The following is a 25,526-nucleotide window of genomic DNA, read 5'->3' as shown; positions in this document are numbered from 1 at the left end:
TCTATGTTACTTTCTGCTTTCATTTCAGCATAACTTGTCAATGACTGTATAATTATTGTTTGAAACTCAATGATTGGTTCTGAATAATGAATCTATGAAAATCTTAGAGAACATAAAACCTGTGCTTTACACGTGTAGAAACTCAGTATCTCTTAATGTCCCTTTTTTTTTTTAACTGTTTACACTCCAAAAATGGAAGTCCTTAAGGCCTTGTCGTATGTACGGATGTGGCTTGCACAAAGGGTAGCACTTTTAAAATGTATTTGCCAAAAGCAATTTTTACACCAGACATCATGACAAAGGATTTCATTACTTCACTGTCAATTGCCTATTTGGAAGCTGAAATGAGAAGATCCTGAGGCTTCCTTGATATCCTCCCATTGAAGGAATCAGTCACCATGTGTGAGGCAGGGAGGTTGCCCCAAATAGTTTCTGTATCTCTTGGCAAGTTCAGGAAAATCAGTAAAACTAACCTTGGCTCTAGCTAGATCCCTGGCTCTGTGGATATTAAGTGCCTATAAGTGGATTCAATGCAGATCTGTTTTGGTCTCCTTGGAAATAGATCTTCCAAATAATGTGGATTACTAGAATGGTAATGACTAGCATCCCAACAAGTGACTTTTCAGTCCTAATAACAGGAGGACTGTGACAGAATTGATGGTTAAGGAAGGAAAGAGGGTGTCACTATCAAACGACCTGTCTGTCTGGTGATGCCCGTGTACTGAGGTGATGGTCTCTCATGATGTGGATCACAAAGCATGTTATTCCAAAGAGTGATGATCTATGCCCCCAATAATTTTTCTTAACAAGTCTGAACAGAAAGTTAGTGTGTTTTTAAACCAAGAAGACTAATGATAACTTTGGAAACTCAAATAGTTTAACATATTCACTAATTTAAATCAAACAGGAGTACTGTGCTTTTTAGCATTTGAATAACATTCAGCTTCAGTGTATTTATGGACTAATAGGCATTTTTAGTTAACCTTTTATTGTAATTGTAAAAGACATTCCACTTATTTGATTAAAAACTCATTTATTATAAAGTTCAAATAATTGTTTTTAAAAGTATATAGGCTATAAATAATCACTGTATATGATAACCCAAGACACATTCAACTAACTATTTAATAAACATTTACAATGTGCCAGGCAATGGAATGGTGCTGGAATACCTTAGTAAAATTTATGTTAATGTTGTAAATGTTTAATTAGCATGTTTAATTAAATACCAAAAGACGCTCTAAGTTTTTCTCTTTTGACCTCTTTGTCTCCTATAGCTTGACCAATAAATTGAAGAGGCACTAAGTTTACTTCTTGTTTTGAGATTACTATCCTTCGTGATTTCAGTCAACATAACTTAAGTCAGATAAAACAATTTGATTTGGTTTCAATATGGTGCTATTTTGATCTGAAGGTCAATTTACCAACAAGCAGAAACAGTTTCTCATTATATCCTTCACCACGGCAAGCAGTCTTGACTGAAGTCTTTCAAGCAATGTGTGACCTTTGTTTCAATACTTCTCACAGATTTCACAGGCTGTCACCACCACTCAGCCATCACTAACGCAGACAACTGTAATGGAAACGGTAACTATGGTGACCACAAGGGAACAAATCCTGGTAAAGCATGCCCAAGAGGAACTTCCACCACCACCTCCGCAAAAGAAGAGGCAGATTATTGTGGATTCCGAAATTAGGAAAAGGTGAGAGAATCTTCCTTGTGGCTTTATCCTTAAGCAAAGAGTAATTGTTAAGCAGCAAAATTCATTCACAGTTGTTTTAATGGCAGTGTTTTTACTCAATATTTCCAGAAGCCTCAGGTACGGGTAATGTCAGTTAAGTTAGTGAGGAAAATTATGAACTAAGTTTTAAAATTTTCCCAAGGAATCACTATCCCAAGAAAAACTGAATGCTTAATGGTAATACCATTTCCAGATTAAAAGAAGAAACCACAATTGATGAACTTCCGTGAATGCATTTTAATCCTGAAAGTTTCTTTTTTTCTTATAAAGAGCCTGCTTTTTCAGTGCCTTCTTTCACATTAAATTTCTTTTTTCCAGTAATGGAAAGTACAATTTCATGAAGAAGAAGTACACCTATAATAGACGAGATCCATTCTGCTAGATTACGAGAACATAATGTCTCAATCTGTGCATCCTAAATCAGGAGTAATTACAGAACAGATTTCCTGTTCTTTGATATTTATAAAGCCTTATCTTGAAGGTGTTAGAATTTTTAACTGATCTTTTTGTGGATATTCTCAACTAGACATTGTAGATAAGTTAGGTATTATGTAAATCAGTGGATATATTAAAATGATGGGAATACAATTTCATAGATGCAAAGCTAGCATAAAAACCATGAAAAATGGTACAACTTCCTTTTCATTCCAATTATAATTCTAAGATTAAGAAAGAACATTAAAATCTGCCTTATGTTTCTGAGCAGCATATGTTTAGGAACGCATGGAACACTTGACATTAGAATTTGCATATACTAGGGTATGGAAGTATGGGAACAAGAACACATCCCTAAAAATAGTGTTTCAGATGTTCTAGGCAATGGAAAAACACCTTAGAGAGTACATTATTTGGGACTTACAATACTTCTCTATTTATGACTTATAACCTACCTTCGTAATTCCACAGTATACCACTGGGCCCTGGTGTATCTGCTTGGCTGAGTGAATCCTCTGGTCCAGGGATCAGCAAACTAAACCCTGCAGGCGAAATCCAGCCTGCTGCTAGTTTTTGGATGGCTCACGAGCTGAGAATTGTTTCTGCATTTTTAGGTGGTTAAAAACAATCAAAAGGAGAGTAATATTTCATGACGTGAAAATTATATGAAATTCAAATTTCAGCATACATAAATAAAGTTTTATAGAAATAGAGCCACACTCAGTCAATTATGTATCATCTATGATTGCTTTGACATTACAAAGGCAGGGTTGGGTAGTTGTAACAGAGACTGTATGGCCCACAAAGCCTAAAATATTTACTATCTGGCCCTTCATGGCAAAACTTTGCTGACCCTTGTACTAGTCAAATGGTTCTCAGAATCTTTGAATATTAGCATTCTATTAGGGGCAACAACTTCCAAGGACTCTACTCATAATGGTGCTTGTAATTTTAACATTCATTGATGGAGAAAAAACATAATGGCAAAAATAAATCAAGAAAGCTTTTAATGAATTTGCTTTTTATTAATCCTGACAGCATGGGCATTAATTTACTGTCATGTTAATATGTGTCTATAGATAATGCTTAGTGAGCACGTGGATTTACGGATGCTTGCAACAACCCAGGAGCTCTCCAATAGTTTTCCAAGCAAAGCAATATGGAAACCTAGTTGCCTTATCCTAATAATGTGTTCAGGAATCCACTAATATAGAAATTAACAGAGCAAGTTGATTCATGTTAATCTCTGTCTTCAAAAGCTTATTCTTGGCTCCTGTTTGGAGAATGTATTTGGTTAGGAAAAATGTGTTCTGACTACTTTTTGTTCTCAGGAAAGTGTAGCTAGTGGTGAAATATTTTGTCTCCCAAATTCTGTTTGTATCATATGCTCTCCACAGGTTTTCTAAGTGTCTGGAATGAGACGTCCAACTGGAAACATAAAGAATATATTACTTTTAAAAAGCCAGCACGTATTGAGGGTTTTATTATGTGCTCAGCACTAGATTAAATGCTTTATCTGCATAGCTCATTTATTCTTCTCTGTAACCCTACCAAATAGGTATGGCTATTATCACTATAGTACACAGCTACAGAGTACCTGAGCCAAGATTTCAACTGAGGTAGGCTGACTACAGAACCTGGACTGTGTAATAAAATGTTTCTTCAGTAGATTTATTGCTGAGATGATCTTATGTCTTGGTTTGCCTGAATCCATCCCAGATTATACCTTTTGTCCCAGCATAATTATATATAGCACCAACTTTCACTCTCAAACGTATCCTGTTTTGGACAGTGCAACAATATAGACAATCTCTACAAGACTCCAGATTGATACATTTACGCTGAACAAAGAAAACAAACAGGCAAACATTTAGGAGCAATTAAATTCAGTAAGTGATCATTGTTTACAGGATGAAATCCGGTTAAAATATGGTAATGGTTCAAGAGGCATCAAGCAAACATGCCAAAAGACTTAGGGTGGCTAGTGTCCCCCTCTCATCCCACGTGAGAACCGCTAGCATTTAACTGTCAAGACTATAGTCTCGACAATCTACTGAATGCTGATCTTTTAAAAATGAGCTCCTTTTTCAGCTTTTCTGACACACTACTGATTCTGCCTTACTACTCTTTATCTGACTTGTTTTCCTCCTTTTGCCTGATTCCTATGGTAATATCTCATAACTCCATCTTTTTGCCCTTCTGACTTCTTTATCTGATTTGTTTCCTCTCATTGATTCAAGTCTGGCTCTAAGTCAATGACTCCCAAATCTAATGGCTCCATAACTGACTCGCTCCCTCAAATTTCACTTTTATGTCTTTAAAGCCATGATCTAGGTACTTCTACTTGGGCATCCAGCCATTGCTTCAATTTTTATTTTTACCAACTGCATACATTTGTTGCCTGAAACTAACCACACCTAGTTACTCATACGCTGCACACATATTTTCCTTATTATAATTCATTGCCTATGTGTCTAAAGGAGTAGCAAATATTGGATAAAGCATGGACTTTGGATTCAGAATTACTCAGGTTTGAAACCTGCCTGTTTTAATTATTAGCTTATGATCCCAGGCAAATTACCTAGTATCTGTGCCTCAGATTCAGTGTCCTCACTTTATAAAATACTAACTGTGAGGATTAAGTAAGAAGCATTTAATACTGTGCCTGTAAGGTAGGAATAATTCAATAAATGCAATAGCTATTATTCTTGTTGTTTGGTTACGGTGGACGTGGTGGAAGGGCAGTAGTGGTGGAGGTGATGGAGGTGGTGGAGATAGTGGAGATGGTGATGGAGGCCGTGGTAGTAGAGGTGGTGGTGATGATTAGGCAGGCTGTGGTGGTGGTGTTTGTGGAGGTGATGGAGCTGGAAGTAGTGGTGGAGATGATGGTCACGTACTATCAGTAAGAAAAAAATAGTAATAACGTCATCTCAAACTTAATGAATAGAAGAAAAACTACGTTCTTATCTTCCTCTTCAAAACAGAATTTACCACCTTACTTCTCCGTTTCTGTCAATCTCTGTTTCTTACCTTCCTCCTTATTTATTATTATTGCATTACATTATTGGGCAAGTGACATCATTTCAGTCATTTTCCAATCATCCTAACTGCCAACTCCGTAACCTAAGCCATATACTTCCCTTTGGTGTGACTTACCCCCTTTCTAATTAATCTGCCTCAAATTAAGATATCTAAAATGTTGCTTTTATGCTGACTCTCCAGACTTGAGGTCTGCATAATTCCAATTGCCCCCAAAATAAAACACAAGCCCCTTCTTATGGTATTCAACATTATTCTCTCATTGATTTTAAGTCTAACTTCGCCAAAATCTTTCCACTTCAGCCAGTAAATTACGTTACATTCTTTTTGCTATATACTTTAATGTCACTCACATAAATTTTTCTCATCAACAATCACAACAAATTCTGTTATTATACTTCTCTATATTTTGCTTAGTTTCCATATGTAGTACCATGAATACAATAAACAATCAACAAATGTTTGCTCAAGGAGTGAATAATACAGTTCAACTATTTGTGATAACTAAAATGTTATATTCCAAAAGCACTTAAGAATTCTATCTAGCTCTTCATGGAATTGTTCTTAATAATAAACAAATGAACATTCTAATAATCTTTAATAATTCTAATTTTACCCATTAGGTTATCATTATTTAATCAGAACTATGAAGGGATTTAAAATTCAGCTTTGCACCACTCTATAGTTTCTTAATTATCTAAGGTGCATTTAATTGTTTTCTTAATAATTATACAGTTTCTACATTTGTTACATTCACTGCACAAATTGTCCTCCTTACACTAAGGTATACGAAAGTGTTTGATGATCTTGGGTCATAAAGTAATTATTTCTATGAGTAAATTATCCCTGTAGTTCAGTTATATTATTTTACATATAGGTAATTATCAGAGTATGAAACTCAGACTAGGTGAAAACTAGATCTCTTATCTAGTTAATTGGAATTTATCGAGGAGATTAGTCCCTAATCATGTAGCAGTTATTTTAAAAGACTTTCCACAAAAGTTTTCATTTACATTTTTGTATCAATCAGGTGAAACCAAAGGCAAATTGAATCTTTTTTTAAGTAAATGCCATCTCAATAAAGATAATTTTCTCCAGTATAGTGTTAATAAATGAGTATCTTTGACCTCAAGGAAAGAATAGAGGCATTTAGAAATAGCTAAATTCATCTAGTCTCTTTATCTTCTCCTGGGTAAGCAGACAGAGTCTTAAGTTTGCTTTCTCTGACCATGTCCCGCATACTTACTAAATGGCAGAATAAATTGCCTAGACAATTAGAGACCTGCATTATTATTATTTTTTTAATGATTGGCACCTGAGCTAACAACTGTTGCCAATCTTTTTTTTTCCTGCTTTTTTTCCCTCCCCAAATCCCCCCAATATATAGTTGTATATACTTTTTTTAGTTGTGGCATGTGGGACGCTGCCTCAGCATGGCCTGATGAGTGGTGCCATGTCCGTGCCAGGGATCCGAACCGGCAAAACCCTGGGCCACTGAAGCCAAGTGCGCGAACTTAACCACTCGGCTACAGGGTTGTCACAGACCTGCATTATTTTATTTTCTGTTTATCAACTTGCTTTTTTTTCTTTCTTTTCATGTCTACTAACTGCATGACAGTAATTTATGTCACATCCTTGGAAAGACGTTAGATAAGTGTTAGATAAGACCTCTCTTTCTGCAAGTTTTTGAGATTAATGCCTAAAATATTTTTGTATTAGATATTTGTTTTAACTTTGATTCTCAAATTATAATCTGGAAGTTGTAAACTGAAACATTTTAACTCGTTTGAAGAATCTAATTAGATGATTAATGTGTCTAAGTGCTGATTTTTTATTTTCTGTAGGATAAATTGATCATAAAGTACTTAGGGTGTTGGTCTCAGTAATAACATTTTTGCCCCTTGGCACAGCCCAGAAAAATAAAACTTTGCTTCTTTTATCTAAGGAGACTAGACTCTATACTTGTCTACGGTTACAGGTTAATTGAGGTTCAGAAAGGTTAAATGACTTGCTTTCAGTTTCAAAATAAGGACTAGTGCTGAGTATCTGCTTTCCATTCCAGTGTTGTAGTTGCAATGCCCTGCTTCTTTTTATGTGTTAGAGTCAAATGACCTTGGTCATAAACTCAAATTTCAGTTTAGAAACTATTTTTGGGGAAGAATAGAAACCTTGCATACCATCTTCAGATATTCCAAAAAGATAACCATCCGTTAAAGGTTCTTAAAATTATTTTGTCATATAGGTCAACACATAGGTTTTGAAGAATGTAGGAATGCGAATTCTGGAGGCATACTAAGGGCACAGAGAACCCTTAGAACAGTGACGCTCACAGTGCGTGCAGTGCATGAAACAGCAGCATCACTTGGGGGATTATTAGCAATGGAGATTTGGGGTGCCCTCATCAAACTTGCTGAATCAGAAACTCTGCAGAAGGGCCCAGGAATCTTTTATAAGCTCTCCAGGTCATTCTGATAAGCCATAATATTTGAGAACTCTTGCAAAAGAACAGTGGTTCTCATACTTCGGCATGCATCAGAATCAGCTAGAGAGCTCATTATAAGACAGATTACTGGTCCCCAGCAGACTTTCTGATTTGGTAGCTCTGGGATGGTGCCTGAGAATCTTGGTTTCTAACAAGTTCCTAGATGATGTTAATACTGCTGGTTCAGGGTCCACATTTTGGAAGTCGGTATGCTAGGGCATCATCTGTTACAACCTGACTCTTGCTTCTCTTTTTACAAACCAGTGATAGGGACCATCTACTCCATGCTAGGCTAAGTGATGCTACTGTTCCATCTTCTGACACCTCTATTGCTTTATGTTGAAATTATCTATTCATATACCTGTTTCACCCACTAGACTCAAAGCTTCCCTGAGTCAGTGCCCATGTCTTACTCCTGACCTGGTATGGGGTCTTCTCTATGGTAGATGCCCAATACATGTTTTGAACTGAAATGTACTATAATGGGAACTGGTCTTGTAAGTTACTACACACAGCTCTTAATGCCTAGCTACAGCAGTTGGATGAAAATATACTCTTTCAGAATGCAAGTCATAAAGAGATGCCAACAGGGAGAAAGACAGGGCTATATTTCCAGAACTGTGACATACAGTTTTGTTTGTTCCCTGAGTGAAGAAAATGGTAGTCACATTTATTCATCTAAAAGAATACGTGTAGCTGAGTGCAAAGAAAAGTTGATTTTTAATCAGATCTGGACTATCGCTATTCCCATACTTCTGATTCTTTCCTTCCCCCTCTCCTGCTCTACATTAAGCACTGAAACTGCTCTCAGCAAGGTTGCCAGAGAGTGCCTTAATTGTCAGTTCTGAAGGTCGCTCTTCAGTTCTTATCCTTCTTGACCTTTGTGCTGTGCTTGACAGTGATGATTAGTCCCTTCTTGAGATTTTCCTCTCCCTCACTGTCTGGGATGTTGCTCTCTGCTATTTCTTTTCTCCTCCTGGCTTTCTGACTGTGTCTTCTTAGTCTCTTCATCCTATCCCTTTCATGTCTGTCTCCACAAGACTCAGAGTTTGGTTTCGTTTTCTTCTCATGCCACTTTCTTTCCCAGGGCAATATTGTTTAGAATCTTGTCTTTATCAACCATCCATATCTGATGATTCCCAAATTAATATCTCTAGCTCAGCCTCACTCCTGGTGCTCATACCTGCGTCATCCCAATGTTTATTGGGCATTTACACCTGGACTGCTTACAGAAATCTCAAATGCAGTTCTGCAGTTTAGACTGCACCACTTTAGAGAGTGCCATTCACATCATAGTTTCTAAGAATAGTGCCTTCTGGACTTGTGCAGTGAACAACCTGTGAAGCCATTCACAGTGGTCCTGATATCAGCTATCTCACTAAATCCATCCAAGTATGCCTACTAAATTCTCTTTAATTTGCTCGTTTACAGCCAGGCTGCCTTCAGTCTCTGATAATTTTCTGCGTGAAATTCTTAACTGATTTCTCTGCCTCTACTTTCACCGTTCTTATCCATACTCTTCACAGCATCCTGAGGGATATTTTAAAAGGCAGTTTTGTTTAGATCATTCATCTGCCCATAATTCTTGAAAAGCATGGCACAGGAATTCCTTTCTGATCTTCAGTTGCCTAACTCTCCAGCTTCACTCCCTTCTCCCCTGCTCATTTTTTTATATGCGAGTGCTACTCAAAATAGTCTGTAAACAGTGTATTACCAGTACACAGTGAGGTAAAGAGCTTGAGCCAGAATATAAATCAATGCACTGCGGCCTTTGTCAAGAAAGTTTACAATTAAAAAGAAATCAGATGAAATAGTATGCTTAGTGACTTAGTTGATTTATACTCTGGTGACTTTTCTTGTCACATACTACTAACAAATAGATCACAGACTGGCCACAAACTATATTTTGAGTGGCACTGCCTTCCGCTTCAGCTTTAATTAACCACTCTCTGATCTCCAAATGCTCTGTGCTCCTTCAGGCTTCTGTTTCTTTCACCTACTGTTCTCTCAAGGTAAGATTCCCTTTTCATTACTTTCCCTTTTCCCACTCCCACGTTTTTTGCGCCCCCCCCCCCCGCCCCCCAACTCACTACATTATCTCTGGGAACCTAACCTCCTAGGCATTTCTCAGCCTTGCTAATACTTCCACTGAAACACTTGCAGAATTTTATTGTAATAAATTTTTGCATATTTGTATCTCCAGTAAACTCCTTGCGGACAGGGGCCATTTGTTTTCAACTCTAGACCTACAGTGCTTAACCCAGAAGTTAGCACATCATAGGGACTCAGTAAATATTCATGGGGTGTTGAAAGGATATTTGTCAGAATCTTGTCAGGAAAACAAAAGTCAGTCTAGGTGTTTGAGAGAGAGAGAAAATAATACAGGGAATTGGTTAAGCAACTGGTGGAAAACAGGGAAGCAGCACAGGGGATGCTGAGGAACTCAAAACAGTCACAACATCTGGAAACTGCTAGTATCCCAGAACTGGAGGGACAATGCAGGGAAGAGATGTTATGAGAGCCCCGAAGCTGAGGCCTGCCAATAGGGACTAATGCTGTTAGGACTGTCAGACAAGAGTTTGGACCAGTGGAGAGAGGGGGCATCCAAAGGGACCTGAAGCCACAGTGGAGATGTAGTTGCTCTAGAAATGCCACCAAAAGCAGAGTGCAAAGGAAAAATCCTTTGGCTTTTCTCTTCCTCTGTCCTCCAGTATTCTGCCAGTGCCTCCAATTGGACAAACTTAACTGGAAGCTAGAGGGCAAGCAATGGCGGGAAATGTATGTCCCTCTGACATAGAAAGGACGAGAGAAGCATGGGGAATGGCTCTGAGAGCAGATGGGCCTATGACTGCACAGATGGTTTCTGGCCTTGGATCTTCCACTTGTAAACTATGTGACTAAAGCAAGTCACTTAATCTCACTCAGAACCTGTTTCTTCACCTCTGAAATGGAAGTTATATGACTTTTCTTGTTTGCCCTCACATTATGGAAATTTTATTATACCTATCTCTCTTGATGATTGTTTAGGTAAAAACATATACCCTTTCCTCAGGAGAAAGTTGAGTTCCCAGTTATCAATTTAGAACAGTTATCTTCCCATTACCTCATTTGAGTTATAATAGAAAATATCCTCATTCTGACATTTTCCGACAATACACCTCTATAAGTCAAAACATATCCTGCCACTACACACAAATAGTGAGGCTGGCTCCTATGGACTGAACTGTGTCCTCCAATATTCACGTTTGGAAGCCTTAACCCCGATTTGATGGCATTTGAAAATGGGGCCTTTGGGAGACAATTAGGTTTAGATGAGGTCATGAGGGTGGGGCCTTTATGATGACATTAGTACCCTTATTAAAAGAGACACCAGAGAGCTTGCTCTTTCTCCTTACTATGTGAGGACAGGGTGACAAGGTGACCATCTACAAGCCAGGGAGGGAGCTCTTACCAGAAACTGACCGTGCTGGCACCTTGAAGAACTTCTGGCTTCCAGAACTGTGAGAAAATAAGTTTCTGTTCAAGGCACTCAGTCTATGGTCTTTTGTTATGTTAGCCTGAGCTGACTAAGAGACTAGCTTTGTAGAGCAGTGAGTTTTACATTGTGTTTCAAGTAAAGTTCATAGAGATGCTCACTAAGAAAAGTAGATGGATTGAGACAAGTCATGATGCTGGGGAAGTGGCAGTGGGGCAGTAAGTACACGTCAGATTTAAATGGCTTTCCACATCGCACTAGATAGTTTCTGAACCTTGACTGGAAGTTATTTAAACTTTAAAGACCCACAACATAAAAGCATGTTGAAGTCCTTTAAACTCAGCGAGCTTTCACACTGAGAATATTTAAAGTTTAAATTGCCTCCCACAGGGTCCAAGGCACCATCCAATGTGCGGAGGGGTTCTTTGAACACTCCTGTAGTCAGTATGAGTCCCTAGTATTTTAAGAATGTACTGACAGCAACATTAGTTATCTTGCTAATTTTCATATTCATTCACCTAATATCTAAATGGATCACTATGATTTGTAAAGCACTCCAATTGCTTTAACTAGGAACCATACTTAGTCCCTCCCTCAGGAAGCTTGCACTCTACTATAACCTATATCATAAAGAAGTATCAATAAAATGTTGGAAAAGTCATAAAAAGGAGAAGCTCGTTTCCTCCTTGACAGGTGAGCATGGAAAGCTCATGGAGAAATTAGCATCTGAGTCGACAGTTAAAGGATAGAGATGTATTGGACTAGGTGAGGGGAAAGGACAATTCAAATGCAGGCTGTCCTGCAAGCCTGTATACAAGAGGCACTTATACAGCGTTGTGAGTGTTTCTGTTTGCCTAGAGCAGAAGTATGCAATATTGGAAAGAGACAAGTAAGGGGTAAGGTTAAAAAGGAAGATTGAATTCATTGTTAAAAAAAAAAAAAAGGTACTCAAGGGCCAGCCTGTTGGCACAGCAGTTAAGTGGGCACGTTCTGCTGCAGCACCCTGGGGTTTGCTGGTTCGGATCCTGGTTGCGGACCTCCCCACCGCTTGTCAAGCCGTGCTGTGGCAGGCTTCCCACATAAAATGGAGGAAGATGGGCATGGATGTTAGCTCAGGGCTAATCTTCCTCAAGAAAAATTAAAAAATAAATTTAAAAATAAAAAAAAGGCTCTGAATTCCAAACTGAGGAATGTAGACTTTAATCTGGTCATGGAGAGCCAATGTGTTTTTGAGAGCGAGCAAAGCAATATGGCTACTGTGAACCACATCATTTTGGCCCCATCTGAGTGTTGGGAGAGATAGAGCATCTCAACTTCACTCTGTAGAGCAGGGAGAAAGTTAACAAATTTTTCTATAAAGAGCCAGACATTAACTATTTTAGGATTTGTGCAGCACATAGTTTCTTTTGCAACTACTCAACTTTGCTGCTGTAGTGAGAAAGCAGCCATAAACAATATGTAAATGATGAGTCTGGCTGTGTTCCAATAAAACTTTATTTATAAAAACAGGTGGTGGGCCAGATTTGTCCCATGGATCGTAGTTTGCCTATTCCTGCAATAAAAGGTACAATAGATGAGATTATTTTGCTGGTGATAATTTTTATTTATTTTTATAGTTGTCTTCATTGTAGCTTTCTTTGCAGTTTTTATCCTTGTGATTACAATAATGGATTTTACTTTACCAGCCCTTAACAAAACACTAAAACAAATACCTCTACCCTCAAATGAGAAAATGAGAAGAAGCATAGGGCTGGCTTAAATCCAGTAAGAAAGAGTTATGGAAGGCAATAATCACAGTCGCTAACATGTATATGGCTTCTACCATACATCAAGCACTCTTCTAAATATTTTGGACATATTAACATATTTAACCATTAAGACAGTGTTATAGAGTATTGTTTTATTATTTCCCCCCTTGCCAATGGTAAAAATGAGGCACAGAAAAGTCAGGTGACTTGCTCGTGGTCACAAAGTTTACAGGAAGCAGTGCAGCCAGGATTTGAACCCAGACATCTAGCACAGGATGCTGCATTCTTAAACTCTATGCTGTGTTATCTTTTCATGAGAAGGTAAAGGTGATTTCATTAAATTGTTTAACTGAAATTAAAACCTTGACTGAGATGGTTTAAGAATTTGTTAAGGTCTGTCTATGGAAACTGACACTCATCCAAGACTATGACTGTTCTACATTGTGAAGTCTCATAGACTCTAGGGTCCCATTGGAACATTTGCCTATCTATAAATACAGAGACCTTTGTTAGTGAAAAAAATTTCTTTCAACGTTAGGTGTGTTTTTTAGTATCAAGATATAAATGGCAGTCCCATATAATTGAAATACTTTTCCAAGTGCAAGACTTCTGGTGCTCACCATTGTCTTAACCCCATTCAATGTCATAAGTAACAACTTTTGTCATGTATGCTTAATATCAGTTCTGATGTCAGAAAACACATCAAGAGATTGGAAATTTGGGGGATTTTAGGAAATTAAGGAAGATTCTAAACTAAAAATAAACTGGGAAAGTAATTATTTTGTAATGCTGGGAAGGTATCAATCATGCAACTAAGGATCATAGTTTAGATTAATGAAAATGTTCAGAATTAATGTCCTAGTATTGGAGACTCCAGTCAGATTCTGGCGTAATCCAAAATAGCACAGTAGTAACCACAACACTTTACTGTATAGCAATCAACAGGAAGTTCATATTGACTTTAAGAAACAGGTTTCCCTTTCATTTGGAACAAGGGAAAATAAGTGTTGTGTAGTGGAAATCTTTGGATTCAGACAGACCTGGTTTTGAATCTTAACTCTATGCTTCACTGTGTATTGAAAGTAAAGGAAGTTTCTAGATCTATCTGTTCATGATCTATGAAAATGAAGATTATAATAAATAACCTACACAGATATCATGGGAGATGAACTAATTTTTTTCTTCATGAAAGCATGGGACATGAACATAATGCTTAAAATGCTATTTTTTTCTTTGAATTTGATTCAGTGTAAGATTAACATTTAAAAAACTTAATCTAGATGGTACAGAAATGTAATTATAGGCAGATTTATAGAGCGTGAGGGTCAATATATTTCTAAGTGTTCAAAAATAAGGTAAAAAATAATGAACTGGGTAAGAACTACTGGGTTACAAAGTCTAGAAAATGCTACTATATTATTTAGATTAAGTGTATCTCCCCAAATTGAAGACATTTTCTCAAGGGAATCTCTGTATTATGACTTCAAGATATTTTTATGTGTGTATTAAAATGGCTGAAGGTATTTTAAGTGTGCGTCTGAGGGTGTCTTACTAACATGTTCTTTTTACACCATTTTATCTATATCTTTGGACAGTTCATGTTTCTCTGTAAGAGAACTCCCATGAAAAATCCATTTGTCACCATGTTATCGTTATGTAGATAAGAAAATAAAAGAGAAGTCAAATTGAGGACCAGACAAGCTGTGAAAGGGAATGTGCGCCCTCTAGTGACCCACATTTCTTTCTCACAAGAGCATGTACAGCTTTTCTTTTTGGTTTCATCATTTTAAATAAACATCAAATTTGATTTTAAAATAAATAATTCAGAGTTTTCAACTTGAGAATATTACATTGTGTGATCGTAGATTTATTACTATGACAAGATTTCATCTATCACTTAAGAGACTATTTCTATTAACCTGTGTTAAGGTGATTTTCTTGCACAGAACTGTGTTTCAAAGGGACTTTCAATTTATTGAAAATGAAAAATAGGTTCTAGGCATCTGTGGCTTAGCAACATTTTATTTCCAATCCTCTGGGTCATGCAATTTTTGTCCACGTGCTTTTACACTCCTTGGCTTTATAACTAAATCCTCTAATATAGCCAATTCTGACATCTTAGGATTTGGGGGATTTCCTTAGTTTTTAAGATCAGTTTCCTGAAAGTTTTATTAACAGAAGATGTAAAAGTGACTTCTTTTCAACCATATCACGTTTTAGAAATAAATGTTACCAATGTATTTTTAAATGATTATGATTTGTTACCAAATTAAGGTAAGAAGATTATTTTGAAGTCATTTTTATCTACCAGCTGTTAAAATATTTTAGTTAAGTTTTGCTTTTTGCAGGGAAGCAGTATTTTTGTAGGATTTTTGTTCTCTTCAGTACAATCAGCTATCCTAGAGGTACAAAGATTAATATCAATGCCGGATAACTCATGGAGTTTTCTGCCATTTATTATTCAAGAATATTAAATCACTACGTTTGTATCCAAGGGCATATATTTTAAAAGGCAGTATTTTTATACACATTATACGTATAATTTGGTTGGCCATAATTGACAACGAAGATGCACAATTTTAAGGGCAAATTTTATGTATTGCACTGGGATTCAGAGTTTGAAGCACGCGTTAAATAGGCATATTTTAGGACAAGGTAAACTACACAGAAATTGATTTTTTAGTATGTTTTAAAGATGCATTTCAGCTCAATCTGGAGTCATTAAATTTTACTGTACTGAAACGTATTATTTTATGAGTGATGTGCTTAAACTTACACATATAAAACTAGAAATACACTTAAGCTTGTAAATAAGATCATGCAAACATAAGGAAAATAGATTATTTGATAGGACTGTTAATGTAGCAAGTTTATATTAACTGAAGACAGTGTTCTTTTTTATTCGTCATATTTTGTTTCAGATCCTGTGTCACCTATTGAAGGGAGTTTATAGGGTTCTTATTATAACTGGGAATTATAACATCCTTAGACCTTACTTAATTTGATTGCTCTGTGAACAACGGACTAATGTGATTGGAATGTCAAAGCTGCAATGTAAGCAAAGCTGACCTCAGCTTTGTGTCTCAGGTCAAAATCACTTTAATTAATGAGGTAAATAAACACATTTAAGAGTAATTTTTAAAAAGTATTTGTTTTTATTTTGAGACCAGTTTGATGGAATTTTTAATTTTGACAATTTAAAGGAAAAAGTAAAGGAAGATGAGAGAAGTTAAGTCATTTACCTAAGGAAACAGCATAAAGATTAGGATGGGTGATTAAAACCCATGAAACAGGACTTTCAGTTGAGTAATTTTCCACTGCACCATATTTACTTTACATTTAAAGTACGCACAGACATATACACACATACAAACACATACATCATACATATTAAAAAACTATAACGCAATCATGTGGTCCTATCTCCCTCATCAAGGAAAACTCACCCACACTATATAAACATACACACACAAACTATGTGTGTACACACACACTATCTTTTGTGTATACCCACACTGTCTTGATTTGGGGGAGGTATTTATCTAAATGTTGAATTGTTTTCTCCTGGTTAAATTGGATTCTCCCCTTACATAATATTCTATAACTATACAAGTATAATAATTACCATGTTCTCAGCACATCTTAAAGTCCTAAAAATATTTTGAGCACTTAACAGGGTTTATACTGAATTTCATTTCATTTTGTAAGATCTCTCTGATTCAAATTTAATTTGTATTCTATTTATTCAATTTTTAAAAGCAAGTAACATGTGGAAACATAAGGAAGGGAGGGACTGGTTTCCCCAGAAGGAAGGTTGGAAGAGGAAGAGTAGGGAGAGGTTGATGAAGAAAAGCTTCACAGGAGTTGTATATTTTGAGCCAAACCTTCAAAGATGAATAGGAGATCATCAGATGGTCTGGAATCAGGAGAGTACCCATATACCAATATGGAATTAAAATGTCTTCTCAATTTCTGGAATTCTGAAGAACAAAGACGATTATTAAAAATGTAATAAACAAAATTTTGAAATCTTACCTCACCTCCAAAAGATTTCTTCCATATTGTAATACTAATGAAACAGAGTCATAGTTTTGTTTCCATCAACATGAAAATGTGTTCTAGCTAATTAAAATGTACAGTAAAAATTGGGTTTGTTAAGTTGCCTGGTCTAGGCCTAGAGCCTTAGGATCCTGCAAGAGTTAACATATTACACAAGTGTCAACACTTTCCTGTCAGGCTTCTAAAGATGAGGCTCATAAGTTTTATTTTTTTAATGAAATTCTCCATAAAAAGATGTTTAAAGATGTAAAATGACCATTCAGAACCTAGCTCACTAATTGAATTAGTTAAGTCTGAGAGCTTGGAGGATTGCTGCTTTCAAAGTTTACACATTTGGGAATGATGAGTTCCAAATGGTATATTGAAAGAGACTGAATTAAAGTTTATGTAAATGTGTCATCTTAGTTTAATACTTTATATGGCAGTCACTGTACAGAAAATTAACAGAATACAGTCAGTGCCCATTAAGAGGCTCTTCTGACATAATTAGCACAGTTATCATATAGTACAAGTTTCAGATGATATACTATTGACAATTCAAAATTGACAACTTTTTAAGCTGCCAGTGTTTCTCTGGTTCTTTTGGATATGTTTGTGTTTTTTCTTTTAATTTACTTACAATATTTACACACACACATGCCCATGCACACAGATAGATCTCCCAAGTTTGACCATGAGGGAGTGTAACTGATCTAATTTGCATCATCTTTATGCAAAATTGAACTAGATGAAGTAGAGTCCATTTATACAGTACAATCTTGAGGGAGAATTTTGACCTTCTGACTATTCGGCGTATATGCACCATAGTTTATGATATTTTGAAACTTTCAGAAAATGGAAGGTCTCTTTGAAAAACGACCCTGGTTTGGTAATAAACCCTTTTCAAATGAAAAAAATTCAAAGAAATGGTTGCTCTGTTTTATGAGACTTTACAAATTTTAGTTTTGGGGGTTTGTGATGAGTGACTTTGTAACAGAAAATTGTCACTTCGTTGCTAGTCATAAATAATAACAAAGATGAGATTTTTTAGTACATACTTGAAAAATATAGGACAGAATATACATCAACTATTATAGGAGGAACATCACTTTGTGAATAGAGAATGACAAGTCATAATTTTCTTAGTAGATAAAGAGAATTTTAAATTGGATAAAGTTAGGCTGGATTTAAGGGATAGAGTCTGTCTGTAATAACATGTAGAAGTACATTAAGTACAGAGTGAAGTGTGTTATGAGAGTAAGATGAGTAAGTAATAAGGAATATATTAATGGGCTCATTCTGAGGATGTAGAGGCCCATTATGAGCAACTTATTATATATCAGTTCATTAACAATGGTTTCGTGAGAGTTTTAAACGTGAAAAAACATTAGAAAGGAGTGTTTTTATGAAGACAGAAAAGCACATGCACAGAACCCAAAATATAATATGATATTGAAAATAATTTTTCAGTGTTTTTCTTGAGGGTTTTTGAGAAGGTAAATGAGTTACATTTGTGTGATACCTTCAGATGATGAATAAATACTCAGCCTCAGGTAGTACAAAGCATGCTAGACAATACCACTGGCGAAACACTGGGGAGAGTAGATAGCACTCAATTTATAAACATGTATGGATTTAAACCAGAGGAGTCAGTTAATTTACCATACATCTTAGCAAAGGTATCTGAAAAATATTCAATAGCAGTGAAAATGTGAAAACTAGGGGGCAAACCACAAAAAGTGATGAAGCAATAGCTGCCAAATTGATAAGGAATAAAATAAATATGCAATTGGTACTTGGAAGCCAGGGTCTGAGTAGGAGCCAAGAAGGAGATCTTGTTCATTTTGCTAAAAGCAGTGAAAATGTCACTGAGACTAAGCATTGAATGTGGGCCATTGGCACTCAGTAAGAGGGCATGGGAGGCCTTTTGAAACTCTGCCTCTGCTTCCCCTTCACCCTCCCATCCTCATTGCTGGCATGAAGTGATGGGGACGCCTGTTGGCAGACTATTAGAGGGAAAACAACACTAGCAGCTGACAGTTAACTCCTGGAAGTCTTATAGGATGGTGTTGAATGTTACATGTTGGAGTATACATTGACTGCATGTTACACTGGGATAGAAAAAGTTTTAGTAAGGAAATCGTAGATATGGCTGAAGCAACAAACCTAAATGGAAGCAACAGAAAAAAAAATGTTAAAAGAAGATTAGGTAAGGAATAGCTCAGAGCTTAAATCATTTAAGAATTGGGTTTTGGCTCCACCTATTTCCAAAGGAATTAAGACGTCACAATGAGGAAAGGAGAGAAAAAAGAAAGTCCAGCACCTGAGAAGAGTGCACACTCACTGATGTTTTTCTTCCTTCCATTTCAGAAAGGAAGTGTAACGTATTAGCCTACATGCCTATGCATAGATGGTTTTCGTAGGCAAAGCACTCCACTCACAACTGCCCTAGGAAAATTTGAAATTCCTTTAAAAAAATGTGTAAATCTAAAAAGGAGTATAATCTCTCTCCAAAGTATCCTTATGTAAAAGGGAAGTTCAAGCACCTTGTGCAACCTCTTTGCAAATTCATAAAATCAGACAAATAAAAAAATTGAATGACGGAAGACCTCTCTGGAATTTCATATCCTGTCGCCTGAAATGACCTGAATTATTAGAACTACAAACCAACTGGTGCCCAGGCCTCCCTTGAAATCTTCACAGACTGAGCAGCAAGCAGACGGTTACCATGGTGTTGACTCCACAAAGCCTTCATTGTGTAGAGATAACCAATTTACTTGGCAGAGCCTCCAGTCCAGAAGCTGATTTAATCCTAATTCATTGAAAAGGTGTTTTTTGATTATCCAAAAATAAGTCACAGTTTGAGATGAGCCCCAGTTTAATGTCTAAAGCATTTTATTTGTCAAATGGTTGCTTCACTAAACCAAACTCCTTGATAATGTGGATGGATACATTTTCCATCTCTGTTATCTATGGAGTTTAATACTATGTCTGGCATATAGTAAGTAATTAGTATATGTTTTGTGGCAGAAATGAAGGAAATATTTGACTGTTTTATTTATTTATTTTTTTGAGGAAGATTAGCCCTGAGCTAACTGCTGCCAATCCTCCTCTTTTTGCTGAGGAAGACTGGCCCTGAGCTCACATCCGTGCCCATCTTCCTCTACTTTATATGTGGGACGCCTACCACAGCATGGCTTGACAAGCGGCGCCATGTCCGCCCCTGGGATCTGAACCGGCAAACCCCGGGCTGCCGAAGCAGAATGTGTGCACTTAACTGCTGCACCACCAGGCCAGCCCCTATTTGACTGTTTTAAAAGGAAAAATATACAGTTTCAAATTTTTAAGAAAGACAAATGTCTAAATGTATTATAAGATTTTTTTTTTTGAGGAAGATTAGCCCTGAGCTAACTACTGCCAATCCTCCTCTTTTTGCTGAGGAAGACTGGCCCTGAGCTAACATCCATGCCCATCTTCCTCTACTTTATACGTGGGACGCCTACCACAGCATGGCTTTTTGCCAAGCGGTGCCATGTCCGCACCCGGGATCCGAACTGACGAACCCCGGGCTGCCGAGAATCGGAATGTGCGAACTTAACAGCTGCACCACTGGGCCAGCCCCTATAAGATTTTTTTCTGAATGAAAATTTACTTTCAAATTGAATAAATAAACTTTGTTTCTATTTATTTATTTGCAATGCATTGGAGATGGTAGTTAAGGATGATTATAACGTATGCAAACAAGACTAATGTAAATTCCAGGCCTAGTAGAAGACTTTTTCCAACATAGGCCTTAGCAGGTCTCTCCCAGCTGTGATGTCAGCCTACTAGCTTGAGTCGAGTTTTGGTTTCATAGACCTGTAGGTGGAAGTAAGCAATCTTTCCTAGAGACAGTCTGAAATCAAAAGGGTGTGAGATCAAAGAGACCAAGTCTAAAGGGGAATTTGACGCTGATGGGTGGATATTCACATGTCACCTTTATGAGTCAGAGAGTATTTGGTGTGTAATTGGGTCAGAGCGATTTAAAGGAAAAGGGACAAATTCAACCAAAGTGGCCAAAGTGGATTATACCAAGAAGCCAAGTTTTCAAAACAGAGATTTTCTAATGGATAGGTGGATAAGAGTCAATGAAGGATTTCACTTCGTTGGAGGAGGGACAAGAATTAAGTATGCCTCTGGCCTCCCTAAGAAACTTGAAGTGAGATTTGTTTCTAGAAGAAAGGCTTAAACAAAGGACAAAGTAGAGTATAGTCTTAAGAGGTCTGCCAAGGCCAGATCATACTGGACTGTATTGAAGTTTTGGTCTTTATCCTAAGGAAAATGGAAAGTCTGAGAGGTTTTATGAATGAGAGTAACATAATCAGATATGATTTTAGAAATTATCACTTTGCCAGTAGTACATGGAATGGATGGGAAGGTTCCAGAAAGGTTGTGCAGAGCCAGTTGAGAGGCCATTGAAGTAGTTTTGGTCACATTTAACGGCAAGATGAATGAGGATGCCAGCTGTGGAGACCATGAGAAACTGACAGATTCAGAAGAAATAGAATGTTTGATGTATTATACTTTGCAATAGATTAAATATGGGATGGAAGGGAGAGTAAGGTATCAAAGATGATAGATGGTGATACTATTCACAGACCCGAGGAACACTGTAGGCAGACGGTTGTGTAGCTATAGAGCTCAGAAGAAATGCTTGAATTAGAGATATGTATATCAGTCATTGATATGTAGATTGAAATTGAGTATGGATAAGATTTCTAGTGAGAGAGAAAAAATATAGTGGGATAGAAGATTATTGACAATGAACTGGGCCTTGAGGAACTCCAATATGTAATGAGAGGGTGGAGGAGGATAAGCCTGCAAAGAAAAAATTGCTAGTGATCAAAGAAGACAAACTAGAATAGAGTAGCATTATGGAAGCAAAAGAAGGAGAATTTCAAAAAACAAAAGAGAGTTTGGTCAACAGTGTTAAGAGTTATGTGTTAAGCAAGAAAGTGAAATTGCAAGCAAGAAGTGTCTCCATTAGCTTTAGTGACATGATTCTTTTATTAAGCAGTGTTTTTATTGAGAAACAACATTGAGTGGATTAAAGAGTGAATAGGAGGTGGGGAACTGACGGTAGACTAGATAACTGTGTCAAAACATTTGCCTTTGTAGAAGATAAGAGAATGGCCCAAGTGGAATATGGGGGTCAAGAAAGAGTTGATTTAAAAGGCATAGGAGTCAATAAAATGCTTAAATTTCCATATGAAGAATTCACTTGAGAGGGAGGGAATGAATTTACAGTAGATAAATAACATAAAAGGGATAGACTCAGATGCTTGAGAAGAAATATGAGAATGCAGTACAAAAGCCAAGGAGAGGGATTGACTTTAGGTAAAAGAAGGGAAACTCACTTAAATGTAAGATAAGGGAATGAGAAGGGCACATGCAGGTAAGACTCAATATTTGGACATAGGAAGTGGAAGAAATTCTAGTCTGATAATGCACTTTTCTCTGTAAAGTAGAAAATGACATTGATAGCTGCAGAAAGAGGATGGGTCAGAGCTTTGGAAGAAGTTTAAAATAGTTCCTGTGGTGAGTCAGAGCTCAAGTGGAAAAAACTAATATGGCAGGATGCCAAGTTCATTTGAGGCTGTTGCTCATTGCCTTAGTTTGGGTTCTCTCAAGAGTAGAAATGGAGACAAAGATTTAGGTGCAGGTAATTTTTTTAGGAAGTGATCCCAGGAAACAAAGTGGGGAAGTGAGGTTAGGAAAAGAAGGCAGCCAATGAAGGATGATATATGAGCAGGTTATTGCTAGAGGCAACTGGGGCTCAATCCTTCTGGGAACCCTCTGAAGCACTGTGTGTAACAGGCCCCACGATGGTTGCACTGAAGGGCAAGGGAGTTGGGACATTTATCCAACAACTACCAGCTCTCCTGAGGTATTAACATCTCAGCACTACTGGCCTGCCCCATGCACTGGTAAGTGAATGCCCGCAGGAGGAGAGACACGGGGTTTTTATATTGTACTGAAGGAAAAACAAAAGTGCTTTTCTCAAGACGTTCTGATGGAAAACATGCACTGGGTTTGGCAGCTGGCTAAATGACCATAGTCAAACACTTGATTTAATGAGTTAACGTCAGTGAGAGAGAGGGAAAGAGATTTTTAAAAGCATGCCGAAGACTCTATTTTAAAATCAACATTTTGAATAAAGACATAGGAAAGCCAATAATTAAACTTATGGGAAAAAATGTAGGAAAAATAACAATTGCCATGTCTGATAAAATAAAAATCCATAAATATTTACAGTCCATATGCAAATGAAAGTATTGACATTCAATGACCTGGGATTTGGAGTCAAAAATCTCTCAGTTCAGACCTGTTTCTTCAATTTCTAGTTGGGTAGCATTTATTTAGTAAATATTTATTACTATGAACCACGCCCTCTTTGAGGTGAAGGATATAATGGCAAACAGGATGAATTAAATTCCTTCCCTATGGTACTAACAGTCTGAGATCAATTAACTTAATTTCCCCAAGCCTCTATCTCCTTATATGAGCAGAGAGATAGATAATACCTTACCACAGGCTTTTGTAAGGACACAAAAAAGAGGATACATTTTTGAAAGTTTCGTGTTCTTTAAAGCTATTAGTTTAATTTTAAAGGAATAGCCTGCGACTAACATGAAAAATTTTAACAGGTTTATATGATTTAAAGCCCTGAAATTTGAGTTTAGGAAATCAGTTCCTAAGTTTGTGATAGTGGAGAACTGGCTTAATGGTAGTTTATGTGAAATTTCCTAGAAGTTTTAGCTCCGGTTAACTTCAATGTGAGTTGAAAGTCTAATATGGAAGTCAAAACATTGATTGAACTCATAAGCTGTATCAGTGAAAGTATCATCAAACAAGAGAATAATTGTCTATTCTTTCTTGATTATACTAAACACTACTGATATGATCCTTTAGGAGCCAAAGTTTAAGGAAAGATACTGACAAGCCATGGAATATCCATTGAAGTAACTAGGAGTAGGGTAGGCTACCATAAGATATCTTCTAGCGGATCTAAAGAGCTGATTTCAACTATTTGAGGGTTGTATTAGAAAAAGAAGATATGGCATGGTGATTAAAGTATGTTACTTAGTGTCTTAAATTTAGTATTTGTACTTTTGTTCTGCTCTAAAAACTTCCTATGAAAATTGAGTCAGTCACTGATCTTTCTGGGAACTTTCATTTGTTTGTTTGCCTGTTTTGTTTAATAAACTATTGGATTAGATGATCTCTCAACTCCTTCTTCATAGATTCTTTACAAATGCTGATAAAATCTAAAGGTTTTTTCCCAAGAACAATGCACACACATTCAGAATTTTGCCTAAAATTTCAGATGATTCATAGGACATCCTCCACCCATGCAACGCATCCAGGAGGCCTCTAAAATACCTGTTTTAACTACACCTGAATCACCTGGTCAAGCTGAACAGCTAATTCTCATTAGCTCCCTAGGTCTCTGCAATAAAAGAATGTTTGAGAATAACAGGGTAGATGATTAGATAGCTATTGCAGCATAACAACCCATCCCCAAATTTAGTGGCTTAAAACAGCAGCTATTTATCATTTCTCACAATTCTGCAGTGTGGGCAGGGCTCTTTGGATAGTTCTGTGGCTCTAAGTGGTGTCAGCTGGAGCACTCATTTGGTTGTATTCAGCTGGTGTTTGAGATGGGTCACAAGGTCAAAGAAGAATTTATTCACGTGCCTGCTGCCTCATCCTCTTCCACGTGGTCTCTCCACCTGGCTAGATCAAGCTTCCTTAAAGGGTCACTGGAATTCTTATGTAACAGTTGCAATCTCAGAATTCTTATATAACAGTTGCAATCTCAGAATGTGTATTTTAAAAGGACAAGATTCAACGTGCAAGAAATTATCAAGCCCCTGCTTGCATTAAACTTAACATCCCGTTTGACATAGCAACGCACGTGGCCAAATCCAGAGTCAGTGTGGCTGGAGACTACACAAGGGCATGAATATCAGAGGTATGGTTCAATGGGAGCCACCAACAGGAGATTTTTGCTTGTTGTAAATACTTTCCAGAAAGAAAGAAGGTTATCTTGGGAGGTAGTAATTTTCAACCCGTGCAAACATTCGAGCAGAGGCTAAGTAATAGCTTATAGGAGATACGGTAGAGGTGATTGCTGCGTTGAGATGAATAAAATGACCTCCATGATCATAAGACTAGATCAAAGCTGCCTCCAAATTTTGAGCCTACCTGACTAGGGAGATAGTGGTGCTATTAAGGGTAATAGGGGCATCAGGTAAGAGTTGCAAATTAGGAGGAGAATGACAAATGTGGATAGATTGCTTTTTTCATATAGAAGAAAGAGATAATCAAGAAATAACGACCCTTATTCTTTCCTGTCTCAGGTTGGATGTCGATATAACTGAACTTCACAGTTGGATTACTCGTTCAGAAGCTGTGTTGCAGAGTCCTGAATTTGCAATCTATCGGAAGGAAGGCAACTTCTCAGACCTTAAAGAAAAAGTCAATGTAGGTTATACATTAATTTTTATATATTTTCCTAAGTTTTG

General features: G+C 37.0%; 1 protein-coding gene across 8 annotated transcripts in view; it reads left to right on the top strand.

Moving 5' to 3' along the window:
• DMD (dystrophin) overlaps positions 1 to 25,526 on the top strand; it is a 2,264,041-nt gene that overhangs the window by 932,611 nt on the left and 1,305,904 nt on the right. For all 8 annotated transcript variants that reach the window (XM_070604303.1, XM_070604310.1, XM_070604305.1 and 5 more), the window contains 2 exons: positions 1,528 to 1,703; positions 25,362 to 25,485. In XM_070604303.1, coding sequence (XP_070460404.1) covers positions 1,528 to 1,703; positions 25,362 to 25,485 — 300 coding nt within the window. The remainder of the gene's footprint in view (positions 1 to 1,527; positions 1,704 to 25,361; positions 25,486 to 25,526) is intronic.

Source organism: Equus przewalskii, chromosome X, assembly GCF_037783145.1.
Source record: "Equus przewalskii isolate Varuska chromosome X, EquPr2, whole genome shotgun sequence".
Lineage (NCBI taxonomy): Eukaryota > Metazoa > Chordata > Mammalia > Perissodactyla > Equidae > Equus > Equus przewalskii.
Note: the sequence above shows the minus strand (reverse complement) of the source record. Positions and strands in the feature narration are given on the sequence as shown.